Here is a 27972-nt window from a genome sequence, read left to right as displayed (position 1 = left end):
GCAGTGGAGCGATCTCGGCTCACTGCAACCTCTGCCTCCTGGGTTCAAGCAATTATCCTGCCCCAGCCTCCCGAGTAGCTGAGACTACAGGCGCGTGCCACCATGCCTGGCTTTTTTTGTGTGTGTGTGTGACGGAGTCTTGCTCTGTCGCCCAGGCTGGAGTGCAGTGGCACGATCTCGGATCACTGCAAGCTCCGCCTCCTGGGTTCACGCCATTGTCCTGCCTCAGCTTTCCGAGTAGCTGGGACTACAGGCGCTCACCACTATGCCCGGCTATTTTTTGTATTTTTAGTAGAGATGGGGTTTCACCGTGTTAGCCAGGATGATCTCGATCTCCTGACCTCGTGATCCACCCGCCTCGGCCTCCCAAAGTGCTGGGATTACAGGCATGAGCCACCGCGCCCAGCCTACTTATTTATATTTTTTAAGAGACAGGGTCTCGCTCAGTTGCCCAGGCTGGAGTGCAGTAGGGTGATCTGTAGCAAAGGGGCTTCCAGGCTTTAACTCATGTACTCCCCATAACCAGGTTGGGAGGTTAGCTCACTGTAACCTCAAACTCCTGTACTCAAGATACCCTACTCGCCCCTAGCAGAGTAGCTGGGACTACAGGTGTGCGCCACCACGCCAGGCTTAATTTTTTTTTTTTTTTTTTTTGTGGAGACGGGGGTCTCACTATGTTGCCCAGGCTGGTCTTGAACTCCTGGTCTCAAGCGATCCTCCTGCCTCAGCCTCCCAAAGTATTGGTATCACAGGCATAAGCCACTGCAACTAGCCCACAGAATTACTTAATATAGCTATGTTCCATGAGATATTTGGGACATACTTTTCTAAAAGGTTGTATCTTTTGGATATAATTGTTTATCTGAAATTCAAATTTAACTAGACATTGTATATTTTATACGGCAACCATACACCTGGGGCAATCAAGACGTTCCATGAAGTTACCAGGAGACAATACACATTAGCCTACACTTTTCCAAGCCCACATCACACAAGGCCCTTTCCAGAGTATTCCAGAGGTCAGGTAGGGCCATCCCTTGGTTCACAAGTCCCACTCCTACCACGCCTATGGCAGCCAAACTGAAAGGCAAACACAGTGCTGGAGACCCCACAATGCCCTGGGCCTATAGCAGCGAATTCCCAAGATGCCCCGCGTGAACACAATAGGTACCCGTTCCAATGCTCGAGCAAAGAGACCAGGGCAAAACCTTCCACTACGGGACAATAAGGGCAAGTTCCCACAATTCCTTGTGGCAGTTCTTCCCAGGATGCCTTAGGCCTATAGCGACCACCTTCCCAGACTCCCCGTGTGGAAGCGCTCCAAGCCTCCAGGACGGTCAGCAGCAGGTGTGGGATAAAAAGAACCGGTCTCGACGAGGATCTGGGACACTCTTTCCCAGGATGCACCAGGCCTACGACTAGCGGACCGACTCCCACAGCGCTTCAAGGCGGAGCGCTCGGTTCTCCCAGGATGCCCCAGGGCGGCATAGACGCGTAGGGGGAGAAAAAGAAGCCCTCGGGTCACCACGGCCCCAGACCGCCGGCTCCCCGGTGACGGGAGTCGTCGCTCCCATCATGCAGCGGGGCCGTAGCGCCCGCTTCCCGGCATGCCCCGCGCACCCCTGCCCGGGACACTCACCGGCGCCGGCGGCCCCCGCTTCGGCTCTGCGGCGGCGGCTGCACACCCAGCCTCTGCGCCTGCGTCGCAAGTAGGGTAGGAGAGCGCGCAGGGGGCGTGAAGAGCCTAGGGCGCTTGCGCGGTGAGACGGCTAGTCCTGTAGCTCTGTGGGAAGAGGGGCTATGCGCGTCGGGCCGTCGACGGGGGGCGCCGTGCTTTGCCCCTCGCTGCCTGGGTTTACTTGGTACAGTCCGCGGCCCGAAGGAACAAGAAGCTGAAGGGTTCGCGCGTGCGTGTGCGGTGCAGGAACGCGCCTTATAAAACAGGGATGCGCTGGGGGCGGAGGGCGCTAGTTCGGACTGGATCCTGGGCCCGAGGCCTGCGTATTTGCATAATCCTAGCGCGGGACAATGAAAGGCCTCCCGCACTGGAAGGAGTGATTTGCATATTTCCCGGAGGGGCCTTACTCCTGAGCGCAGTGATTAGCATATGGCGGGGGCAACCTGAGCAAAGCGCATGCGCGCAGGGACTGCAGACTAACGCGAAGTGGGTAACCTTGTCTTCGTTGGGGATCAGTTTGCATCCTGAGAGAGGGCACGAGGGCCAGGACCCCTCCCCACCAGGATGAAGGTTTATTGATCTCCTAGGTGTCGGGCCCCATGCTGGCGGATTCTATGGTTTCTGCAGCGAACCATACTCCTGTACTCACGGCACCCCAGTCGAAGGAGATACACACCTAATTAGACAACTACTACCCAGAAGGTCAGACCTGGAGTGAGGAACACAGGGGGCTGTGGGAGCCTAAGAGGCGCCTGTCCCGGCCTATGGTTCTAGGAAGGCTTCCAGGAGGTGGTGATCCTTAAGCCAAGTACGAATAGGAGCCAACTAGAATGGGAATGGGTCTGGCAGAGTGAACAGCAAGCGCCAAGGCCCAGAGGCCAAAAATAAAAAATAGAAGCGCATGTTTTGATTGAGGAAGCAAGAGCAGCTTAGTATGCCTAGAACCGAACTGGAGACGGGAAATGGTCCTATAGACGATGTTAGAGTTCAACTATGACTACATTCCAGTCTTCCTGTAAGTGACTTTGTCACATTCTGGCTTAAAACTCCCCAAAGGGATCCCATTAGGAAAAATCCAAAAATCTTTATCATGGCCTCAGGGCTATACACTTGGTCTGGCTGTGCTTGTCTTTCTGACCCCACCTACTTCCTCCTCCCTCCACTTCTGTCCAGCTCCACCTTATCCCAAACTCTCTTTACCATCTGGGGCCTTTGCTCTTGCCGTTTCCTCCGCCTAAAAATGCTTTTCCCTCTGACCTTTGAATACCTACTCTTGTGCTCACCATTCATATCTTGGTACAGATGTCAATCTGAGAGGCTTTTCCTGATCTCTCCATAATAGCACTTCCACATTTGACTGGAGTTATGGATAAATCGGGATTGGCCATGAGTTGGTGGTGGTTGTAACTGGCATGAATAGTACATGGTGCTGGGCGCAGTCGCTCAGGCCCGTAATCCCAGCACTTTGGGAGGCCGAGGCGGGTGTATCACCTGAGGTCAGGAGCTTGAGACCAGCCTGGGCAACATGGTGAAACTCTGCCTCTATTAAAAGTACAAAAATTAGCCAGGGGTTATGGGGGGTGCCTGTAATCCCTGCTACTTGGGAGGCTGAGGCACGATCACTTGAACCCTGGAGGTAGAGGTTGCATTGAGTCGAGATTGAGCTACTGCACTCCAGCCTGGGCCACCCAGCGAGACTCTGTCTCAAAAAAAAAAAAATAAAGAGGCTGGGCACGGTGGCTCACGCCTGTAATCCCAGCACTTTGGGAGGCCCAGGTGGGCGGGTCACGTCAGGAGATCGAGACCATCCTGACCATCCTAGACCATTTCTACTAAAAATACAAAAAAAAAAATTAGCCAGGCGTGGTGGTGGGTGCCTGTAGTCCCAGCTACTCGGGAGGCTGAGGCAGGAGAATGGCGTGAACACAGGAGGCGGAGCTTGCAGTGAGCCGAGATCGCGCCACTGCACTCCAGCCTGGGCGACAGAGGGAGACTTGGTCTCAAAAAAAAAAAAAGAGTACATGGGATGTTATTGTCCTGTCTACTCCTGTGGGTTTGAAGTTTTCCATTATGACAATGGCACACATCACCATACTCTGCATTTATATTAATAGTTCTTATCACAATCTGAACTTTCTTTGCTTCCTTGTTTTGAGTGTTTTTCTCATGAAAGCTTCATGAGGGTAAGAATGGAGTCGCCCTTTTTCACTGTGAGTTCTCAGTGCTTAGAGCAGGATCAGATTTCAGATTAGTGTAGCGCTGTCTTTAACACCTAACATTTGCCGGTTTTATTCACCATGGACTCTAGAACTTTGAGCAACACCTGGCACATCGTAAGAGGTTATTTTTTAAAGTTAGAATAACACATCTAAAATGTACATGAATGAATGAGAGGCCTGGGATGCCAGACTAAAAAGCTTTGACTTGGTCTAGAGGTGATGGGGAGCTAGGCAAAGGTTTTGAGAGTTTAACTTTAATTCAAAGTTCCCTTGGAGACTAATGTCTGGGGTAGGGGGAAGCCAGGGTAAGGGTCCGGGCCATGGAATGGGGTAGCTCAGTCGCTATCAAAAAGACAAGACTGTGACTATTTGGCTGAAGAAGTGGCCAAACCCAGGTTTCTGGGGAGGTCGAGGTACCCTCAGTGAGGTCAGGACCTTCTCCTGGCTTATACTGTCCACCAGCAACCATCACACTCTTCCCTCCCCTCCCCCTTAGTTCCTTCCCAATGGTACAGCACTTGACAGCAGGACAGACACACAGCCACCCCAAACACTTGTTCTCTCCTCAGTTTAATGGTGGTTAGTGAGATTGCCAAACCCCCTCCCCATTCCCCTCCCCGCCCCGTACAAAATGTGTGTGTGGTTTTTTTTGTTTTTTGTTTTTTAACAAGAAAAAGGGGGCAAAAGCCAGGAATGGGGAGAGGGGGGTGCAATCTGATATTTTCATACAGACTTTTGATTTTTTAATATATTATATATAAAACCATAAAGACCATGAATCCTCCCCAAACTCCTTTCCCCCTCCCCGGGGGGCCTGGAGGAGAGATGGGGAAGGCCCCCCCAGGAGTGGGTAGACAGAGAGACAAATATGGATGGGACAGACGTTGGGGGAGAAGGTAGAGAGAAGGGGAGCCCAGGAACCTGGGGAAGGGGGATTGGAGAAAAGGGTTGGGGCTGTCTCCCTCACTGCCCCCATCAAAGTTATGACACAAAGACACAGAATCCCTATTTCCACGCCCTCCCCCCACCCATCCCCCCACCGTGCAAACATGGCTTTGCAAAGAAGTGCCCAGAGCTCTGTGGAACTCTTACAATGGCTGGCATGGGGTCTAGGACCCCCAAAGAAATCTGTGTTCCCCTTCCCTGCCCACCCCACCCTTCCCAGAAACTGATCCCCTCCCCACAAGACCTGGTTTTGTAGCCTAGGGGTCCTGGCCTTCCCCCGGTTATCTTCCCCCAACCCAATCCCTACTGCCCTCACTGGACTTGGGGGGTATGGACCTTTGGCCCCTGCCCCCTGGGGGACCCAGACCTCTGGGCCCTCACTTCTGGCCCTTGCAGAGATCCAGGCATCCAACACCCCCATCCCTGCCCAAGCGTCTGAGGTGTTAGTGGTGGGGGGAGAAGCCCACCATCCCAGACTCTGGTAAATGTCTTTGCTGGTTCCTTGCAGCTGGCAGTGGGGGGTACCCCAGCCCGGGCCCAGGCCTAGGCCTGGGGTAGGGATAGGGTCAGATGAAGAATTCCTCTTTCCTCTTGTGTCCGTCGCTGCCGTTGAGGAAGGCTTCTCTTGCTTCTCCCTGTTCATCCAAGCCACTGGCTTCGTGGGTCAGATAGGAACCTGAGGGGGTGACAGACCCCCGGGGCAGGGGGGACATATTTGTGGACCCAGGAGTTGGACAGAAATATAGGGGAAGAGGGAGACAGACAAGACAGATGCCAGGCAAAGGAAGAGGGAGAAACAGAACACAGAGGGAGAGGCAGAGAAAGAGGTAAACAGTGGCAGAGAAAGAGGTAAAAGCAGAATTAGGAAGACTCCAAAAGCTCACGGAAAGTGCCACCCTTATCCTTTCTCTTGGAGGTATTTCCTTGCCCTACTCCCAGCGAATTCAGCAATTAGGAAAATAAATTGTTTTATTCAAATCCATGCTCTTTTTTCCCTAATTTTTTGTATTTTTAGTAGAAAAGGGGCTTCGCCATGGTGCCCAGGCTGGTCTCGAACTCCTGGCTTCTCAAGTGCTTTACCCGCCTTGGCCTCCCAAAGTGCTGGGATTACAGGCGTGAGCTACTACGCCCACCCGCAAATCTATGCTTTTAATTCAGCTTCTAAATTCTATCCCTTTTCGAGTATTGTGCCGAAAGCCCCGCCCCCTTTGTCATCTCGGCCCCAGGTGCAGCGGGATTTGGAATCCAGAGTCTAGGCTCCGCCCTCTCGTTACCCTGGCTCTAGGACCCGCCTCTTTCCGAGCCCTACAACCAACCAACCGTAGAGACCAGGTCCCACTCACCCTTCTGCCGTACCGAGCACCAGACCATGCCCACTAGCACACATATGATCAGAAACACCAGCAGCGCCAGGATGCCGCCCACAATGGCATAGGGAACCGATGTCTGAGCCTCTACCACCGCACCAGGGTCTGCCAGAGGGACAGGGCACAGGACCAGGTCATCAGAGGACGGTCCCAGTCTGACCCCATCGCAGACAAGCTTTTAAGCCATTCTGCACACGTCTAACCACGCCCTTTTATGTGCCACACCCCTCAAAAATTACTGCCACCTTGTAGTCTCTTCTCTTTCCAGATGCTTGTTGGTTTGTACACTGCCCGACCCCTCCCCTGAGTCATGTTACATTTTCCTTTTCTTTTTCTTGTTTTCTTTTGCAGAGACGGGAGTCTCGCTATGTGGCCCAGGCTGGTCTTAAACTCCTGGGCTCAAGCGATCCTCCGGCCTAGGCCTCCCAAAGTACTGGGATTAGAGGCGTGAGCGACCGCACTCAGTCATCCCTTTTCTTTTGACTCAAGTTTCTTCCTCCGCTAAGAAACAGAGTCCAAGAAACAGGTCCAAGTCCCTTCCCACCTTGTCTAAAACGCTCCAAGTATTTAAAGTGCTGGGCCCAACTACTTCCAAAATTTCTGCCCCACCGTCATAGAGCTAAACACAGAACGGCTGTGTGCTAGAGCCCATTCCAACCACTTTACATATTTAGCTCATACAATCTTCACAACAGCCTTGTTATATAGGTGCTATTATTTCCACTTTACTGATGGGTAAACTGAGGCGCAGACAGGTTCGGTTATCTGCAACAGAATGCAGCCAACCCGAATTTGAGCCCCGCGGGCCAGTCTGGTCCCAAAAGAACAAGAACTCTGTTGGCTGCCGAACCCCTGAGTTATGTGGCCTCTTTGCTCAAGCCCCGCCCCCGCCCCCTGGTGCCCCGCCCCCGCCCTGAGCCCTGCCCGCAGTAGACCACAGTCTGCTCTCACCGTAGACCACGAGTACGTAGAGCGCCCTCGCATGGCCGTGCTTATTGGACGCCTCACAAGTGTAGGTGCCGTTATCGGCGGATACCAGGCCCGGCAGCGTGAGGGTCTCTCCCACGGCCTCCGCCCTCTCCGGCAAAGACTCATTCCCGCGGTTCCAGCGGATCTGGTTTGGCCTGGGTGGGGATAAAGTACAGCGAGTTAGGAACCCAGGTGCCAGCACCCAATTCTGACTTGTCAAGAATCTAGACATGCAACTCTTATCCTGCAGGGACCTCCAAATAAGAGGCTTCCTGCTATCTTTTTCCTTTCTGGAAAACCAACAGTCCTGGGCCTACTTCCACCCATCACCAAGGTCTCAGGAATTCTAGCCTAGGCTGAACATGGTGACTTATGCCTGCAATCCCAGCACTTTAGGAGGCTGAGACGGGAGGATTGCTTAAGGCCAGCAGTTCCAGACCAGGCTGAGCAACACAGGGAGACCCCGTCACTACAATTAAAAAATAATAATAATAATAATTATAGCCCTCCCACGCCATTCCATCCTCAGCAACCAGCAGTCCGAGGCTGCACAGCTTCAGTATTGGGGAGTCTGAGCCTCCAGATTCCTCCTCCCTCAGGACCCAGGAATCCAGGTCCTAGCTCCCTGTTTGTCCAGGTCCTCAGCTCTCTCCTCCTTAGGACCCAGGAGTCCAAGGCCCTGGTCCCTGTTCTTCCAGGTCCCCAGCTTTCTCCTCCTGAGGACGCAGGAGGCCCCCAGAGCTCACCTGGGGTTCCCCGTGACAGCACACGTCAACACCAGCGTGTCTCCCTCCCTCACCACAGCTTGGGAGGCATGAATCCGGGCCGTGGGGGAGTCTGTTAGGCAAAAGTAAGAAGAGAGAGTAGTTTCCAAGCCATCACGCGGGACAAGGGGGACTCTCCCGGGTGCGGGTGGCTGGCGTTGGGATCCCTTGGGTCCCGGCCCGCCGGTCACTTACACTGCACATCCAGCACGTACTGCGTCTGCTTGCTGTGTCCGGAGGGCAGCGCCTGGTTCTGCGCCTCGCAGATGATGATACCACCGTCATCTTTACGGTCCACACGAAACCGCACTGTGCTTGCCACGCTCCAGACCTTGCCATTTTCCTGGCTGCTGCTCACTCCTGCCACACCCCAGTCAGACACTGTCAGGCCACGATTCCGGCTCCATCCACCCACCCGAGCCAACGCCAAAGCAGGCTATTTGCCAAGCTCCACCCCTTACCCACAGGCCTCGTCTCTTGTCCTCCAAGCTACGCCCCTCCCCTAACCAAGCCCACGTGCCTCCTCCCAAAGCTCTTCCCTCTTTCACGCTCATGCTTTCTCGTCTATCAATCCATTTAATTGCTATATATATAAAAACATAAATTTATATATATACTTAGAGATGGGGTCTCACAATGTTGGCCAGGTTGAACTCCTGACCTCAAGCAATCCTCCCATCTCAGCCTCCCAAAGTGCTAGGACTACAGGCGTGAGCCACCGCGCTCAACATCAGCCACTACATATTGAATGTTCAGTGTCTGTGAAAACCTGTGGCTTCTCTCCACATATAAACAACCTCTCCTAAGTCCCACCTCCTCCCCACCCCTTGTCAGCACTCGGCCCAGGGTACCTTTCAGCTCCTTGCGGTCCCGGTACCAGCGCAGGGTGGCAGCCGGACGGGACCGCGGAACGAGGCAGCTGAGCTCCACCTCGCCGCCCTCTACCGCCTGCTCCCGGACCTCCACCACAGGATTCTCTGGGGCCACTGCCGCAGGGAGAAGGGAAGTAAGGGCTTAAAGAAGGCACGAAAGTGGGCTCAAAGCGATCAAGCTGCCGGTTCCCAGCGACCATAGGGAACCAGGGTCCCAGGTGGCAGGGGCCAAAGGGGAGAGGTCAGGAGCCAGATGCCCATCCAGGATGTTAAAAATAGCCATGGTCTGAAAGTCTCAGGAGAAGAGAGAAGCAGAGAAGAAAGGAGGAGAGGATGCGTCCGACAAGGGGGAGGGCGTTACCTAGTACCGTGAGCGTGGCAATCTGGTGGTGGGTGTCTTCTGTGTAGAGCTGGCAGAAATAGCCCCCCTCGTCCTCTAGGCGGGCATCTGAGAGCCGGATCCGCACCCGGCGTGGGGAGAACTCCTCAAGCTGGAAACGCTCATCCTTCAAGGCTAGAGAGAGTGAGGGGGAAGGTGTGAATTTCGGGAGTCCTGGCCTCACAAGTCCCACCCATCCGACAGGAGCTTAGAGTCCAGCCCTCTGCCTCTTTTCTCCAGCCATACCTATGACTCTGAGGTGTCCAACTATTTACTCCCCTGAGGACACAGCATTATTCAGGTCCTCCTGCCTGCAGGACCAGCAGCCCAGGACCCCAGCCCTTTCTTCTCCGAGACCCAGGAGACCAAACTCTCGGGTGTGTCCTCTTTCAGGACATGGGAGTCTGGGCCCCAGCCCTCTCTTCCTTTAAGACTCAGGAGTCTGGTCCCCAGCACTCACCACGGGTGCCATTGAAGAAGAGGGTCTGCCGGGCTGGGTTCTGGATGACAACTATGGACCCATCATACTGGTGCAGACGGCAGGTGATCTCAGCCACCCCACCCTCAGCCACTGTCACGTTCTCTGTCTGTACTTCCTGTCCTGCCCCTGGATGATTAGACAAAGAGACAGGATAGAAGACTTACTGAGAGCTGCAATTCAATTTTTTCTTTCTCCCTCTTCCCCATACAAACCTCCAATCCCTCTCTTTCCCCTCATTCATTCCATTGCACTGAACATTTCCTGAAGGCTGGGGTCCAGGACAGGGAGGAAATCTGCTCCCTACTCTAAAAGAGCTGCAGTCAAGATTTAGTAGAATATGCTCTAATGAGGGCAGCACAGGGCATGCTAGGAGCCCAGAGCAAGGGGAGACTATTATAGAACTGCCTAGAGAGATGGGTAGCCAGAGAGGGTTCCGCAAGAAAGCTCCATTGGATCTGGATCTTAAAGAGTAAGCAGGAGGCCAGGCGCGGTGGCTCATGCCTGTAATCCCAGCACTTTGAGAGGCCGAGGCGGGCGGATCACAAGGTCAAGAGATAGAGACCATCCTGGCCAACATGGTGAAACCCTGTCTCCACTAAAAATACAAAAATAAATAAATAAATAAATAAGCTGGGTGTGGTGGTCCCAGCTACTCCGGAGGCTGAGGCACGGGAATAGCTTGAACTCGGGAGGCGGAAGTTGCAGTGAGCCGAGATTGAGCCACTGCACTCCAGCCTGGGCGACAGAGCGAGACTCTGTCTCAAAAAAAAAAAAAAAAAAAGTAAGCAGGACTTCACAAAGTGTGGGAGACTGCTGTGTGTTCACCAAGCCTCATCTTTCACACCTGGGCACATGTTGTAGCCTGTTTGCAAAGATAGCCATAATATTCTCCTGTTACTGGACATGCCCTTTGCAAGTTGATTTTGCCATTCCTCCCATTGAGAAAGCACTTTGTCCCCTACTAGTCTGGGTAAGCCTTGCGAGTTGCTTTGACCAACAGAATTTGCTAGAAGTGATATTGAGCCTAGGCCTGAAGAGGCCTTGTAGCTTTCACTCCTGCCCTAAGACTGTTGCATAAAGATACCCAGACTAGTGTCTTTGCAGATGAACGATCATGGTGAAAGAGAAGCCCAGCCAGCAGCCAGCACCAACCGCCAGCTGTGTGAGTGAGGCCATCCTGGATCATCCAGCCCCAGCTGCCCCACCAGATGACGGCAGCCACACAAGTGACCCCAGTTGAGACCAATAAAAGATCTGCCCATCTGATACAGCCCAAACTGCTGAACCCCAGAATCACGAACAAATAAGGTGGTGGTTGTTTTAAGCTCCTAAGTTGTGGGTGATCTGTTCTACTACTAAAGTTAACTGATACAATACATAATTAGGCTATACTTCCCAGCATCCTTTATAGTTAGGTGGGGCCATGTGACCAATTCTGGCCAATGGGATGTAGGTGGAAGAGAAACACCTCTTGCAGCCTGACCCATCTCCCTCATAATCCTTCACACTGGCTGAACAGAGAGGACTCCAAGGAGCCTAGAGGAGGGCAGGATCACAAGCCAGAAGGAACTTGGGTCTCTAACTGACTGTCCCCCATGACCTGCCTGTATAGGACTGTGATATGAGCAAGAAATATACCTTTTTGTTAAGCCATTGAGATTTTAGGGGTGTCTGTTACAGCATTTAACCTATGCTGATTAATCCATCAGAAAAACAAGGTGGGGAATCTAGCACCATCAGAGAAAAGAATTTAGGAAAGCTGAAAGCCAAGACTAATCATCAGCATCAATATCATCATCTGGTGTCTTCGAAATAACAATAACCCCCATAGCTACCAATTATTAGGTACTTGCAGTGTTAGTCCCTGTGCTAAGGGCATTACCCATATAACTTACCTTTAATCTTCACAATCCCTGTATAAGGTAGGCATGATTATTATTATTATTATTATTATTATTATTATTATTATTATTATTATTATTTCGAGACAGAGTCTTGCTCTGTTGCCCAGGCTGGAGTGCAGTGGTGCAATCTCAGTTCATTGCAACCTCCATCTCCCAAGTTCAAGCGATTCTTCAGCCTCAGCCTCCCAAGTAGCTGGAATTACAGGCATGCACCACTATGCCAGGCTAATTTTTATTTTTGGTAGAGACAGAGTTTAGCCATATTGGCCTGGCTGGTCTCAAACTCCTGGCCTCAAGTGATCCGCCTGCCTCAGCCTCCCAAAGTCCTGGGATTACAGGTGCGAGCCACTGTGCCCGGCCAATTATTATTATTTTTAATTTGAGACAAGGTCAGGCTGGAGTGCCATGGCACGATCTCAGCTCACTGCAATGTCTGCCTCCCAGGCTCAAGTGATCCCACCTCAGCCTCCCCAGTAGCTGGAACTACAGGTGCACACCATCACACCTGGCTAATTTTTGTATTTTTTTAGAGACAGAGTTTCACCGTGTTGCCCAGGCTGGTCTTGAACTCGCGAGCTCAAGTGAACTGCCTGCTTCAGCCTCCCAAAGTGCTGGAATTACAAGCATGAGCCACTGTGCCTGGCCTGCACTATTATTATCCCTATTTCCCCCATTCCCATTTTTCTTTCTTTCTTTTTTTTTTTTTTTTGAGACATTATCTTGCTCTGTCACCCAGGCTAGAGTGCAGTGGTACGATCTCGGCTCACTGCAACCCCCACCTCCCGGGTTCAAGCAATTCTCCTGCCTCAGCCTCCCAAGTAGCTGGGATTATAGGCACCTGCCACTGCACTTGGCTAATTTTTGTATTTTTAGTAAAGACGGGGTTTCACCATCTTGGCCAGGCTGGTCTGGAACTCCTGACCTTGTGATCCATCCGCCTCGGCCTCCCAAAGTGCTGGGATTACAGGCTTGAGCTACCGCGTCCTGCTCCCATTCCCATTTTATAGGTGAGAAAATTGGCCCACAGAGATGAAATGACTTGCCCAAGTTCACAGCCAAGAGTGGCAGCGCCAAAATCTGCGTCCAAATCTCTGATTCTGTATCCTGAATCTGTATATCCACTCCTGGCTGTCTGGATTAAGTGTCCATCATTGGCAGGGGGTTGTGAGATCCGCTTGTGATGGGCCTCGCATGCCAACCTAGGAGATTGGCTTTCATCCTAAGGGCCAGTGAAGGTTTTGAAGCAGGAAAATGTCATGATTATATCTGGCTATTTGTCTTTAAGTGCTGGATAACTATCCATGTCTTTTACATTCAGGTGCTGGGTTGCATTCATTCAGGAGTATTTCCTGAGCATCACATAGGTTTTCAGGGGCTGAGTAGTCAGAGATGAGTTAGATGGGGTCCCTGCCCTTTAAGATTTATGGGAAGGTAGAAACCAATCACTGTAATCAAAAGTGTTATGTGGCCGGGCACAGTGGCTCACATCTGTAATCCCAGCACTTTGGGAGGCCGAGGTGGGCGGATCACAAGGTCAGGAGTTCGAGACCAGCCTGACCAACATGGTGAAACCCCGTCTCTACTAAACATACAAAAATTAGCCGGGTGTGGTGGTGGGCGCCTGTAATTCCAGCTACTCAGGAGGCTGAGGCATGAGAATCGCTTGAACCTGGGAGGCGGAGGTTGCAGTGAGCTGAGATCGCGCCACTGCACTCCAGCCTGGGTGACAGAGCAAGACTCCGTTTCAAAAAAGAAAAAAAGAAAAAAAGTGTTATGTTTTCTGTAAGAGGGTAGGTAACCTAATTTGGAAGTTGAGGGGTAGAAAATATTATTTCTGGGGGGTGGAGACAGAGACTTCTGGCTTCCTATTCTGACATCCATTTTCCCCTTTCTCCTCAGTACAAGAAAAGAACACTAGTTGTATTTTATGGTTGCACTATGTCCAGCAGAAAAAGGCATTCCTCAGTCTCCTTGCAGCAAGGTAAAGCCATCTGATAAAATTTTGTCCAGTTGGATATAAGCCAAAATGTTGCGTGACAATTTTGAGAGGACTTCCTGAAACAGGTGGACAAACTCTTTTTCTACTGAGTCACCTTTGTGCCACCTGGAACTAGCAGTGTGATGCATGGAATTTAGGCAGCCATATTGAACCATGAGGACAAGAGCAGTGGGGATGGCGGAACCAAGAGCTGGAAGGTGCCTGAGTCTCTGGTGAAGATGTGGAGCTGCTGTAACAGCCCTTGACTCCTACTTCTGGACTTCCTTTATGTTTGAGTGTAACACTTTGAGTATTTTAATTTTTTTAATTTATTTTAGAGATGAGGTCTCACTATGTTGCCTAGGCTGGACTCAAACTCTTATGCTCAAGCAGTCCTCCTGCCTCAGCTTCATGAGTAGCTGAAACTATAGCACTTTGTGTATTTGAGCCACTGACGTATATCTAGCACCTCCTGGAATATCAAGCTTAACATGTCCAATCCTTGCCCCAGATATTTTCCTCCCCAAATTTTCTCAATCTCAATAAATGTCACCACCATCCACCTGGTTGCTCAGGTCAAAAACCTAGAAATCATTCAAGTTCTCTCCCTTTCCCTCATCCCCAATATCCATTCCATCAGCAATATCTGTCCATTCTACCTCCAGGACATATCCCAGATCTCATCACCTTTGTCTGCCTCTCCTACCCTCACTCTCATCCAGCATCATCCCTCACCTGGACTCTGCAAGAGCCTACTCGTGGGTCTGTCTGCGTCCCTGTTTGCCTCCTCCAGGGCCATTCTCCATCCAGTGGCCGGACGGATTTTTCAAAGAGGTAAATCAGATCAGTTCACTTCTCTGCTTAAAACCCTCCGAGGGCTGTTTATAACACGTAGAGTAACATAGAGACCCCTTCCCAGGGACTTCAAGGTGCTACATGGCCTGGCCCCTCGCTGACCTCACTTCACTCTGGGCTTGCTAGCCTTGCTGTCCCTCACACATGCTGAGCTCGTTCCCACCACAGGGCCTTTTCCCTTTTCTTCCTTCTGCCTGGAATATTCTTCTCCCCACCTCCCAACCTCTGTCTTCCCAGGGCTGACTCCTGTTCCCATTTGGGTCTCAAATCATATCAGTACCTTCTCAGAGAGGCCTTCCCTCACTGCTCATCCCTTCACCTTTAGAACACTTTCTTTTCTTTTAAGAGACAAAGTCAGCCTGATGCAGTGGCTCATGCCTGTAATCCCAGCACTTTGAGAGGCCAAGGTGGGCAGATCACCTGAGGTCAGGAGTTCAAGACCAGCCTGGCCAACATGGCAAAACCCTGTCTCTACTAAAAAATACAAAAATTAGCCAGGCAGTGGTAGCCCTGGCTACTCAGGAGGCTGAGGCAGAATTGCTTGAACCAGGGAGGCAGAGGTTGCAGTGAGCCGAGATCAAGCCACTGCACTCCAACCTGGGTGACAGAGCGAGACTCTGTCTCAAAAAAAAAAAAAAAAAAAAAAAAAGACAAGGTATTGCTCTGTCGCCCAGGCTGGAGTGCAGTGGTGCAATCATGGCTCACTGCAGCCTCGAACTCCTGGGCTCAAGCCATCCTCCCACCTCAGCTTCCCGAGTAGCTGGGATTATAGGCTCCTCCCACCACACCTGGCTAATTTTTGTGCTTTTTGTGGAGAGAGAGATTCTCCATGTTGCCCAGGCTGGTCTCCAACTCCTGGGCTCAAGGGATCCTCCTGCCTCGGCTTCCCAAAGTGCTGGGATTACAGGTGTGAGCCACTGCGCCTGGTCCAGGACACTTGCTATTTCCTCACCATTGCTTTATTTCTTCTACGAAGATTTCACTGGAATCATCAGATTAATTTGCTTATTTGTTTACTGTCTGTCACTCATGACTGGAATGTATACTCTAGGAAGGCAGGGATATAATCCAATGGGTTTACTGCTGCACCCCTAGTACCCAGAAGAGTGCTTGGCACCTGATAAGTGTCTGGGGAACTTGCTACGTGAATTACATGTGTCAGATGGGATATCTGTTTATCTTTCTTCTCTCTTTTTTTCTTTCTTTTTCTTTCTCTCTTTCTTTCTTTCTTTCTCTCTCTCTCTTTCTTTCTTTCTCTCTCTCTTTCTTTCTTTCTTTTTTCTTTTTTTGAGATAAGGTCTCACTCTGTCACCCAGACTAGAGTGCAGTGGTGCAATCATGGCTCACTGCAACCTTGAACACGTGGGCTCAAGCGATCCTCCCACCTCAGGCTACCAAATAGCTAAGACTACAGAAGTGCGTAGCCATGCCCAGCTAATTAAAAAAAAAAAAAAAATTTTTTTTTTTTTTTTTTTTTTGGAGATAGGGGTCTCAATATCTTGCCCAGGTTGGTCTTGAACTCCTAGGCTCAAGCAATCCTCCTGCCTTGGCCTCCCAAAGTGCTGGGATTATAGGCATGAGCCACTGCAGCTGGCCCAGACAGAATCTCATTTCAGCCTGACAACTTTGTGACATCATTATTTTCATCTTAAACACCTAGGTTGATCCCAGCTCAACCACTTGCCATCTGTGTGATCTGTGGGCAAGTGACCTTACCTTTCTGAGCCTCAGTTGCCCCATCTATAAAATGGGAATGATGCCAGTGCCTGCCTCGAAAGGATGAGCCCCGTGCCTGAAGCTCAGGGAGCCCTCTCTGCAAGGCTGTTTTAGTGCAACCTCCGGAAACATGCCCATGCATGTGAAAACTGGCATGCACATTCTGGTGCTTTTAAAAACACCTCGAATTCTATCCGTAGATCCTGGACCTCAAGGCTGGTTCAGTGCTAGCCCCCCATTTTACAGATGTGGAGAATGAGGCTTAGCGGGTCCCAGGCAAGTCAGTGGGAAAACTCACCATCTCCTGGGAGCCATCAGGTTCCTCTGGATCTACCCCCACCAAATTTATCCCCTGCTCTCTGCTTGAGGGTGCACATGGGGTGAGGGTGGGGGGCTTTTGTTTTACTCCCTCCCCCTCCTGAGGAGTCAGTAACCAACAGTATCTGTGCCTGGAATATTAATGTCTCAGCAGCTTTTGTTTGGGGGGTTGCGGTGGTGGGGGCGGGACTTTCTGGTCAGAGAGGGGCTGAGCTTTGGGGACTGAGGCACTGGCCCTTTAAACTGTGTTGACAGCCAGGAGTCGTCATGGGGATGGTGCTTGGAAAAAGGGACAGGGGAGGGTTTGGGAAAGAGTGGCGGAGCAGGTAATGCGTAAGACCCAGGAATCCAGCCCCCAACTACCTCCTCTCCCAGGACCCAGGAGTCTAGGCTCCCAGCCCCTCCTCCATCAGGTTCCAGGAGTCTGGAACCCCGGCTTCTTTCCCCCTTAGACCCAAGAATTCAGCCCCCAACCACCTCCTCTCTCAGGTTCCCGAAATCCAGACCCCTAGCCCCCTTCTCGATCAGGACCCAGGAGTCTGGGCTGTCAGCAGCCCCTTCCTTCAAACCTAGGAGTCAGAGCCCCCAGCCCTCTCCTAGCTTAGACACAGGAGTCTGGGCCTCCAGCCCCCTCCTCCTTCAGGACCCAGGAGCCAGGGGTCCAGAGTACACAGCTGGTGGATGTTTCCACGGAGACTAAGCAGGGTGGGGGGAGCGCTTCCTGGGTCCTGAGTCAGCGAATACCCAAGGGAGTCTCAAGGTCATAGTTCCGGGAAGGTCACCACCACCCCCTCTATATCCGCTCCCCAGGGGGCTCCTGGCATCCTGCCTCCTTCCCCCTTCCTCCCCTAGGGAGGTGGTACATCCCTGCGTCCTGACCGAACCCCCCCTCAGCCCCCCATCAATGGCGGAGTCCGAACATCCTCGCACAAAGCGTCAATTCTTCCCCAGCTCAGCCTTGTGAAGGCGCCTGTATTCGCAGGACCTAGGCATCAGGGTCTCAGCCCCTCCTCCCTCAGAAACCTGGAGTGGAATCCTCCGCCTCCAGCCCCTTCCTCTCTCAGGACCCAGGAGTCTGTATCCTCATCCCTTCCTCCCTCAAGACCTAGGAGTGTGGACTCCCAGCCCCCTTTTCCTTCCGGACACAGGAGTGCCAGCCCTCGGCCCTCTCCTCTCTTAAACCCGAGTCTAAGACTCCAGCCCCCTCCTCCCTGAGAAAAGGAGTCTAAGACCCCAGCTCCCTCCTCCCTTAAACTCAGGAGTCTAAGACCCCAGCCCCCTTCTCCCTCAGACTTCAGGAGTCTAAGACCCCAGCCCCCTCCTCGCTGAGACCCAGGAGTCTAAGACCTCAGCTCCCTCCTCCCTTAAACTCAGAAGTCTAAGACCCCAGCCCCCTCCTCCCTCAGACTCAGGAGTCTAAGAAGACTTCAGGAGTCTAAGACCCCAGCCCCCTCCTCCCTCAGACCCAGGAGTCTAAGACCCCAGCCCCCCCCCCCCTCCCCCCCAGCAGTCCACGCCCCCCGCCCCCCCCCCCCTCAGACCCAGGAGTCTAAGACCCCAGCCCCCTCCTCCCAGGACCTAGGAGTCTAAGACCCCAGCCCCTTGTCCCTCAGACCCAGGAGCCTAAGACCTCAGCCCCCTCCTCCTTGAGACCCAGGAGTCTAAGACCCTAGCTCCCTCCTCCTTCAGACCCATTAGTCCAGGCCCCCAGCCCCTCCTCCATCAGATCCAGCCCCTCCTCTCCTGAAAACTTTTGACTCTAACTCCCCAGTCCTCAACGCCTAGAACCACAGTCCTGCCTTTCCTCAACCCTCTGTCCCCTCCCATCTGGGGACCTAGGCATCAGGTGGGGGCGTAGGGGTGAGTCAGCAGCCTCACACACAAAGTCCCTGCTGTGGCCCCCACATTCCTGGGATATTCGGGACTCCCTGGATTCCAGGCCTCAGGCCCAGCCAGGGAGTGAGGAGTCCCCCAGAGGTCCTCCCTGGGTGTGGGGTACGGGAGGAATTCCTGCTCCGGGAAGGGTGCAGGCCTGCACTGAGCTCCCTCTGTCTGAACCTCCACCCCCAGTGCCCTCTATTCACTCCCCCTTCCCAGAAGAGCCCAGGCTCGGCGCCTGCCCCTTGCCCCACTGGGTGCCCACGGAGGAGCACTGTGTGCCTGCTCCCTATGGGCCTGGGGTCTGCACAGGCGGAAACCAGTGGGTGCTTCCGTTCTGGTGCCACAGGCCATTGGATGCTGGCGGGTCTGACTGTCTCCAGGCCGCCCCCCACCCCTCCCAGAGAGAGAAAGCTGCCTTTGTGTTCTCCAAGATGGGGACAGGCCAGGCTCGCACGACATTAACCCAGCCTTAGGCCCCAGCCCTGCTGTGTCTAAGGTCTTGGAATCCATTGCAGAACCTGACCCCCACCCCCAGGCTGTGGGGACCCAGGCGCCTGGCTCATGGGTGGGTGGGTGGGGGGGGGGGTCAGTGATAGAAACCTCCAAAACCTGTTCCTTAGGGTGACTCACAATGGAGGGAGGGTCCCCCTGTTCTCAGAGTGGCTGGTCAGAATTTTAGCAGGAAAAAGTGAGTCACTCTGGGAAGGAAACATTATTTGGGGACCAACAACTGCCCCCTCCACAAGACCCCTCAACTCCTAACAGCCTCTCTATTCTTTCTTTGTATTGGATATCTGTTTCCTCTGCTCCTTTCTGTTCTACCCAGTTTCTGGCTGCGGGTCCCCGTTTCTGCCTGGGTGCATCCCTGGGCAGGCAACCCATCCCTCCTTCTCACTTCCTCTCCTCTGCCCACCCTGGATCCTTCTTCTTTGGGCATAAATCTCATCATCTTCTTCTGCTATGCTCAGAAGATGAATGAACCAGGAGAGAGAGAACATGTTTTTAAAATGGCGCAAATGCACCTCATCTCCCCCGATTCCTGCTGGCTGGGCAAGGTGAGAGAGGAAAGAGTGACTAAGAGAGAAATGTGGGAAAAACAGATACCCCCTAAAATGTGGTAGCCAAGGCCACTCAGAAATATCCAATGGAAAAGAGAGCAGGAAGGACCCTCCAAGACCACATGCTACAGCCTCCTACCCCATGCTTTACAGAAGGGGAAAATAAGGCCCAGAGAGGGACAAGGACTGATGCAAAATTATACTAAAGGGTCCTGGGTAAGGCTTGGACCCAAGTTCCTTAGCTCCCAGCTGGGAGCTCTTCCCATGACACCAAGCTCAGTTTCTACTTGTAAAAGCCACATACTATTTACTTTAGAGAAAGTTTACAGCGAGGATTAGGGTGCCAGGAAGCAGTGACTTGGAAAGCAAACGAGGGACAGGGCTATAGACCTAACTACCAGAAGCACCAGAGAAAGGCTTTTGCACGGGGTGGGTGGTCACCTGAAGCTATATTCTGATCATGAGAATTCAAAGTCTGATGATTCTAAGCTGTCAAGATTCTAAATGTCATAGATGTCAAGATCCAGGAACTCCAAGACATCAAGATTTCACGATTTTTAAGACGTCAAGATGCTAGCATGCTAACACCATCACGGTTCTAGAACTTTAAAGGTGTCAAGATTCTAAAGCCTTCTGGATTCTAGAATCCTGTAGATGTCAGCATTCTAAAGTACCCTCAGGTTCTTTATTTACTGGATTCATTAGTTCCAGGATTCTATAAGCCTGGTGTTTAGCCTAAAAAATAAAGATAAATTAAAATTGATGGAAATGTCACTGAGGTACCAAAGTTCTCATCTGGGAAATTGTGGCATGTCTGTTGCAAAGAAAGGAAGTAATGATGCAAGTTCTAAAGCAGTCACAGAAGACTAGAGAAGAAAGAAAGAAAGACAGTGAGAGGACAGCTTTGCCCCTCACCCTGGCTGAGGTGAGGATAGCTCTGCCTCAAACCCTGGAGTGGGGAACATGTAACCACACTCAACTTGCCAGAAACCCCTTCACGGTCTGAGCTGGCGTTCCCTTTCAGGTCACTGAGTTCAACATCCTCACTTTACAGAAAGAGAAACAGAAGCCTGGAGAGAGGGAGGTGTTTACCACTGGCCGCGATGGCAAATGGCAAGAGCCAAGATTTAAGCCCAGGCCGCCAGCCCCATGCCACCTGGTTACAACTCTGCAGAACACCCAGCCCTCCTGCTTCTGCCTAGCCACCTTCTAATCCTCTGTTCCTTCCAAAAGTGGCCTTATCCACCAGGGAGGGGTGACCCGTGGCAGGTTCGAGACTTACACAGTGTGAGAGAGTGTGTGGGGGTGACATTTCCTGACCTTGTCCCCAGTCTCAGGGTCACCCAACTTTGGGGGTCTCCAGCTTCTCACAGTGTGTGATGAGGGTATGTGGATGGCTCCCTGGATGTCCTGGACAGGGGCTTCTCTGTGAGTCAAGCCTGGATGTGTGAATGGGTGAGGAGGGTTTGGAGAGGCATTCGCTGAATCCACGTGTATGCCTACACGCCAAGGTCCCCCATTCTCACTTCCCCGCACACATGCACACAGATGTTCCCCCCCAGGGCTCCTTAGAATGCCCTGCCTGACAGAATTCTCTCCTGGGGCACAGAGGGATAGAGAGAGGGAGGAAGAAAGGATGGGAATGGGAGATCCCGGGATGGAGGCTGTAAGGGTAGAGGGAGGAGGCACAGCAGAAAGACAGGGATGGAGATAGTGGAACAGAGAAGGGGGAAAGAGACAGGTAACAGAAAGGGTTAGAGAAACGAGTGACAGAACGACGGGACAGAGACAAGGGGATGGGGCAGATAGGGGACAGAGAAAAAGGGACAGAAAAACAAGGGTGACAGCGAGACAGAGACAGGGACCAAGAATAGGGGCAGAGAGGGAGGGCAGAAATCCGGGGGAAAGAGAATAGAGAGGATGATGGAGGGGACAGAGTGACCCAGGAAAAGGGGACAGAGACCAGGGGACAGAGGTAGGGGACAAAGACAGAATAGATGAGGAACACGGAGGCAAGGAGAGAGGGAGACAGACAGAAGGAGGGACAGGACTTCGAGACTGAGGGACAGAGGACAAGGGTAGGGGGACGAGGAACCAGACGGGGGGATTGAGAGACGGGCGGACAGAGGGACGCAGAGACTGGACAGAAGGACAGCGGGACCGGCCTGGGGAAGGCGGACTTGTGTGTGGGGGGGTCTCGGGCCCTTTGTCCCCGCCGGGATCCAGCCTGCGCGGGTGGGGGGGCTGCGGCACGGAGGCCGGGGCCCGCGCCCCCTCCCCCGCTCGTCGCTCCCAGCTCCCGGCCCGCGCTGCGCTTTGTCCCGGGGAGGGGGCCCGGCCCGGCCCCGCGCGCATTGTTCGGCCTCTGCGGCCCCGAGGCTGCCGGGCTGTCACCACGGCGCGCCCCCCGCCCCAGCCCGGCCGGCCGACCGACCCCGGCCCCCGACCCTACCTGGCCCCGCCGCGGCCGCCCACAGCAGCAGCAGCGGCCACTGGAAGCGCCGGGCCCGGCCCATGGTGCCGCCGCCGCCGCCGCCGCCGCCGCTCGCTCACCGGCCATCGCCTGCACCGCCCGCGCCGCCCGCCCCGTCCCCCGCGCCCCGCCCCCTGCCCGCCCGGGGGCGGGGCGCCGAGGCCGGGGCGGGGCCGGGGCCGGGGAGGGGAGGGGGAGACGGAGGAGAGGCCCGGAGACAATGGGGGGGACGGCACGGTGGGGGAACGGTGCTGGGTGCGAGCGCCGGAGAGGAGAGGGGGTGAGGAGGGCGGGAAGGGGTGCGCGGGAGGGCGACAGCGTCGTGGGAGCAGGTGGGGGATCTGGGGGAGAGCGGGAAACGTGGGGTGTTGGGTGTGGGTCCTGCGTGCGGGCCCAGGTGCTGCGCGCGAGGGTGCGGAGTTGCTGGCCTGCAGGGTGCGTGCGCTGCGCGGAGGGGAGGGTGGCAGGGTGTTGCTGGAGGCTGTGCGAGGGTGGGGGCGTGGGCGTCGTGGGGTGCGGTGTGTACGAAGGGAGAGCGTGTCCAGCGTGACGGGGGAGCGTAAGGGAGGGAGTGCGACGTGCGAAAGGTGAGTGTGAGAGGCGTGCTGCGGGCAGGTGGGTGTCTGGAGTCTAGCGAGAGGCTGTGAGCTGAGCCACCGGGACAGGGGAGGCTGCAGCTGGAGGTCCGGAGGGTCCGGAGGTCGAGGCAGGTCAAGGATCTCCCAGGGCAGGGCGAGGCTGTGGCTCAGAAGTGGGGTGGGGTCAGTTCCTTTCCTCCCTCTCTCCTGTCCTGACCTGAAAACCCCGTGTTTCCGCGTCGTTCTTCGGGAGGGGCCCCCTGAAAGTGAACTAACTGGAAGGAAGCCTGAATCCTGCGTCCCAGGAGGGAGAGGCTCCTGTGAACACCTTCCAGGCCCTGGCGTCCCCTCTCCTCCCTGCCGTCTTCCTGCCTCTCTCCCTCTCTCTGCATGTATTTGCCTCTGCCCTTCCTCTCTCCCCATCTTTGAGGCTGACTCACCCCTCCAGACTTAGGTCCCTTCTTCCTCCTGGGAGTGGGTTTCCCTGAGCCTACTTCTGTGACACCCTGTAGACCTGATGCGGGATCATTACCTATGGGACCCAGAAAGAGTGAGAAACCATGGAAAGAAGGCCTCGACCTCTCTCATGCCCATTTGTCAGGTAAACTGAGGTCCAGAAGTGCCAATTATGAACAGTTTTCTTTCCCCTCCCCACTCAGACAGAGTCTTGCTCTATTGCCCAGGCTGGAGTGCAGTGGCACAATCTTGACTCACTGCAACCTCTGCCTCCCAGGTTCCAGCGATGCCTGCCTCAGCCTCCCGAGTAGCTGAGATTCAGGCGCCCCCCACCACGCCTGGCTAATTTTTATACTTTTAGTAGAGATGGGGTTTTGCCATGCTGGCCAGGCTGGTCTTGAACTCCTTACCTCAGGTGATCCATCTGTCTGGCCTCCCAAAGTGTTGGGATTACAGGCGTGAGCCACCACGTCTGGCTGAAAATCCTTACTTTTTATTCTTACTAAAAATTTTTATATCCAGGCCCACAAGGGACTTCAGCTTCACACACCCTTTCTGTCCTCAGTACCCAGCTCCCAGTATCCTTTCTGACCTCAAAACCAAAGCTACCGTCAACCCTTGTGTCCCAGGACCATGGCTCCCAGTGTCCTCTCTGTCCTCAGGGTCCAAGCTCCCATCAACTCCTGTGTCCTCAGGACCATAGCTCCCAGCATCCTCTTTGTCCTTCAGGTCCAAGCTCCCATCAACCCCTGTGAAGCAGGACCATGGCTCCCAGCATCCTCTCTGTCCTCAGGGTCCAAGCTCCCATCAACCCTTGTGAAGCAGGACCATGGCTCCCAGCATCCTCTCTGTCCTCAGGGTCCAAGCTCCTATCAACTCCTGCGTCCCCAGAACGATGGCTCCAGCATTGTCTCTGTCCTCAGAGCCCAAGCTTCTAACTGCCCCTGTGTCCCCAGATCCATAGCCCTGAGCAACTTCCTTCTTTTTCAGTCCTCAGCTTCCCAGCTTCTGTAGACTTGGGAAAAGATAGTCTCTAATCCTCCTTCCAGGGCTCCCATTCTGTGACTTTTGCTAGATGGGAGAGGAATGTTTGATCTGCCTTTGGAATACTGGTCCAAGGGGTAACTAGTAGTTGCCTTTTCCCACAGGAGCCAATAGGCCCCCTCACTCTGGGCTCTGACAGATGTCTCCTTCTCCAACTGAAGGGGAACCTTGGGAGATGTTGGTTTGGTTCTCACCTGTCATCCTTAAGTCCCACCATTCCATGTGAAGACATCACGAGAATAGTGGTCCTGACGGGCGCATTGGCTCACGCCTGTAATCCCAGCACTTTGGGAGGCCGAGGTGGGCCAATCACTTGAGGTCCGGAGTTCGAGACCAGCCTGGCCCACATGGTGAAATCCCGTCTTTATTAAAAAAAAAAAAAAAATTAGCAAGGCATGGTGGCACGTGCCTGTAATCCCAGCTAGTCGGAAGGCTGAAGCGCGAGAATCCCTTGAACTTGGCAGGCAGAGGTTGCAGTGAGCTGAGATCACGCCACTGCACTCCAGCCTGGGTGATAGAGAGAGACTCAGTCTAAATAATAATAATAATAATAATAATAATAATAATAATAATAAAAATAAATAGAATAGTGATCCTGTCCCCATCCTACTTCAGGGTACCCTGTCCATTAGGGATTTAGTGCAAGTGACAGCAAGTCCAACCCAACTGGTTTGAGAGAAAGAGAACTGGTTCACACATAACAAAAAGTCCCTGTATGGCTGGCTTTGGCAAGGTCTGTCAATCTCTGTCCTAAGGGTGCATGACTCCCCTCCTGTAGCAAGATGGCTGGCAGATACCCCTAGGGCCAGATTCACATTTGGGGTGATTAAGATTCTGCAAGAGAGAGACAACTTTTATTTCACACAGCTTTTCAATTGTTGCCTGTCCCTGGTGAGACTCGGAGACCTAGCTCTTGCCTGGTTTCTAAACTTCCAATAACACTGTTTTTGCTGAAGTCAGCACAAACAGATTTTATTTCTTGCAACCAAAGATTCCTGAACAAAAACTTCACAGCCATTAACAATGAGGCCCTGATCACAAGCTATGGTATAGGACATGAGAAATTTGTCCCTAGCCTCAATATCTGCTGGAGGGCATCATGGAATAAGTATTTCTATCCTCTGATCCCCACTGTAGGGTATCATGGGATATATAATCCTAACCTTCAATCTCTGCCATAGGGTTTCATAAGCAATGCAGTCCTAGCCTCAATATGTTGTAGGGAATTATGGGAAAGGTGAAATTATCCTCAATTATAATACGGAGCATCTCAGAAAATGTCATTTTAGCCTCGTCTCTGCTGTAGGGCATCATGGGAGATATACTTCTGGCCCAATTTTTGTTGTAAGTTGCCATAGAAGATGCAGTCTTTCCTTCCTTCCCTTTTTTCTTTTCTTTCTTTCTTTCTTTCTTTTTTTTTTAATGTAGAGACGGGGTCTCTCGCTATGCTGCCCAGGCTGGTCCTGAACTTCTGGGCTCAAGCAATTCTCCTGCCTTGGCCTCCCGAAGTGCTGGGATTATAGGCAAGAGCCATTGCACCCAGCCCCTTCTCTCCTTTGTTTCTTCATCACCTGCCATATTCCAGGCACTAGGAATAAATTATCAAGTAAATTAACAGCCTTGCCCTCCCTGGCAATTATAATGGGGAAAGTTAGCTAAAAACAAACAAAAATTACTGTTCCATTTAACCATCGCTGAATAACAAAATACCCCAGAACGTAGTGGTGTGAAACAACAACCTTTTAATTTTATGATTCTGTGAGTCAGGAATTGGAGCAGGATTGGTGTGTATCTGCTTCATGATGAACTGGGGCCAAAAATGAACTAGCTGGAACAGCTGGAGATGGAGGGGAGGGGCACCAAGAGCCATATATCTAAGGCTGGTGGTTTTGGTGTTGTGGGTTTTGAATAGTGTCCTGCAACTAAAATATATGTTGAAGTTCTAGCCCCTGGTATCTGTACCTGTGACCTTATTTGGAAATGAAGTCTTTGCAAATATAACTTGTTTGTTTGTTTGCTTGAGACTGAGTCTCGCTCTGTCACCCAGGCTCTAGTGCAGTGGCATGATCTTGGCTCACTGCAACCTTCGCCTCCTTGGTTCAAGCAATTCTCCTGCTTCAGCCTCCCAAGTAGCTGGGATTACAGGCACGTGTCACCATGCCCAGCTAATTTTTGTATTTTCAGTAGGGACGGGGTTTCACCATGTTGACCAGGCTGGTCTCAAACTCCTGACCTCAAGTGATCTGCCCACCTCAGCCTCCCAAAGTGCTGGGATTACAGGTGTGGGGCACTGCACCCTGCCCAGATGTGATTAACTTCTAACCCCTGGTATCTTTGCATGTGACTTTGTTTGGAAATAAGGTAGGTTGTTTTTGTTTTGTTTTGTTTTGTTTTTTGAGACAGAGTTTCACTTTGTCGCTCAGGCTGGAGTTCAGTTGCACAATCTCAGCTCACTGAAACCTCTGCCTCCTAGGCTCAAGCGATCCTCCCACCTCAGTCTCCCGAGTCACTGGGACTACAGGCAAGCGCCACCACACCCAGCTAATTTTTGCAGTTTTTGTAGAGATGGGGTTTTGCCATGTTGCCCAGGTGGTCTCCAATTGCCACCCTCAAGCAATTCATCCGCCTTGGCCTCCCAGAGTGCTGGAATTATAGGTGTGAGCCATGGCGACCGGCCAGAAAGTCTTTGCAGATTTAGTTAAATTAATGACAAGTGTTTCCATGCTGAGTTAGAGTGGGCTGTAAATCCAGTGATTGATATGGGGTTATAAGGAGAGATATTTGGAGACATAGCCACAGTCCCAGGGAAGGTGGACATTGGAAGACAGAGGTAGGGATTAGAGTGATGCAGCTACAAGCCAAGGAATGGCAAAGATTGCTGGCAGTCCCTCAGAAGCAAAGGAGAGGCAAGGAAGGGTTCTTCCCCCGAAACTTTTTTGTTTGTTTGTTTGTTTTGTTTTGTTTTGAGACTGAGTCTGTTGTCAGCCTCAGCTGGAGTGCAATGGCATGATCTCGGCTCACTGCAACCTCTGCCTCCCAGGTTCCAGCCATTCTCCTGCCTCAGCCTCCCGAGTAACTGAGATTACAGGCACCCGCCACCATGCCTGGCTAGTTTTTGCATTTTTAGTAGAGATGGGGTTTCACCCTCTTGGCCAGGCTGGTCTCGAACTCCTGACCTCAGGTGATCCACCCGCCTCGGCCTCCCAAAGTGCTGGGATTACAGGCGTCAGCCCCCGAGACTTTAAGAGCATGGCTCTTCCCCTGACACTTTAAAAGCGTGGCTCTTCCCCTGAGACTTCAACACCTTCGTTTTGGACATTTAGCATTCAGAACTGTGAGAGAACAAGTTTCCAGTGTGTGTGTGTGTTTTGTTTGTTTGTTTGTTTGTTTGTTTTTTAGACAGAGTCTCATTCTGTTGCCCAGGCTGGAGTGCAGTGGTTCAATCTTGGCTCACTGCAACCTCTGCTTCTCAGATTCAAGCAATTCTCATGCCTCAGCCTCCCGAGTAGCTGGGATTACAGAGGAGCGCCACCACAGCTGGCTATTTTTTTTTTTTTTTTTGTACTTTTAGTAGAGACAGGGTTTCACTGTGTTGGCCAGGCTGGTCTCAAATTCCTGGCCTCAAGTGATATGCCTGCCTTGGCCTCCCAAAGTGCTGGGATTACAGGTGTAAGCCACCACACCTGGCCTAAGTTTCTGTGTGTGTGTGTGTGTGTGTGTGTGTGTGTGTGTGTGTGTGTGTGTTTTGTGTGTGTTTTGAGACGGAGTCTCGCTCTGTTGCCCAGGCTGGAGTGCAGTGGCATGATCTTGACTCACTGCAAGCTCTGCCTCCTGGGTTCACGCCATTCTTCTGCCTCAACCTCCTGAGTAGCTGGGACTACAGGCACCCACCACGCCCGGTTAATTTTTTGTATTTTAAATAGTGACGGGGTTTCATCGTGTTAGCCAGGATGGCCTCGATCTCCTGACCTCGTGATTCGCCCGCCTCAGCCTCCCGAATTGCTGGGATTACAGGCATGAGCCACCGCAAACGGCCA

General features: G+C 52.7%; 1 protein-coding gene and 1 long non-coding RNA gene across 3 annotated transcripts; one reads left to right on the top strand and one right to left on the bottom strand.

Moving 5' to 3' along the window:
• Positions 1–1226: 1226 nt before the first annotated feature.
• LOC116480587 (uncharacterized) lies at positions 1227–15007 on the top strand. The gene is made up of 3 exons (XR_004251331.2): positions 1227–1714; positions 10779–10982; positions 13478–15007. It is a non-coding gene; the product is annotated as an uncharacterized LOC116480587 (long non-coding RNA).
• On the bottom strand, positions 4435–21964 carry CADM4 (cell adhesion molecule 4). 2 transcript variants are annotated; one of them, XM_032172713.2, is made up of 9 exons: positions 21837–21964; positions 9654–9800; positions 9176–9328; positions 8794–8928; positions 8138–8302; positions 7925–8015; positions 7161–7333; positions 6186–6314; positions 4435–5518 (listed from the first exon to the last, which is right to left on the bottom strand). In XM_032172713.2, the coding sequence occupies exons 1-9, from the start codon at positions 21898–21900 to the stop codon at positions 5409–5411; spliced, it is 1167 nt and encodes a 388-aa protein (XP_032028604.1). In that variant the 5' UTR covers positions 21901–21964; the 3' UTR covers positions 4435–5408. The 2 variants fall into 2 exon arrangements, with proteins under 2 accessions (XP_032028604.1, XP_032028605.1); XM_032172714.2 differs by lacking the exon at positions 6186–6314 and having other exon boundaries at positions 5045–5518; positions 21837–21941.
• Positions 21965–27972: the final 6008 nt, after the last annotated feature.

The sequence above is a fragment of the Hylobates moloch genome, unplaced genomic scaffold (assembly GCF_009828535.3).
Source record: "Hylobates moloch isolate HMO894 unplaced genomic scaffold, HMol_V3 SCAFFOLD_13, whole genome shotgun sequence".
Classification (NCBI taxonomy): domain Eukaryota; kingdom Metazoa; phylum Chordata; class Mammalia; order Primates; family Hylobatidae; genus Hylobates; species Hylobates moloch.
The sequence above is the reverse complement of the archived record's forward strand: the minus strand, read 5'-3'. Positions and strand labels throughout refer to the sequence as shown.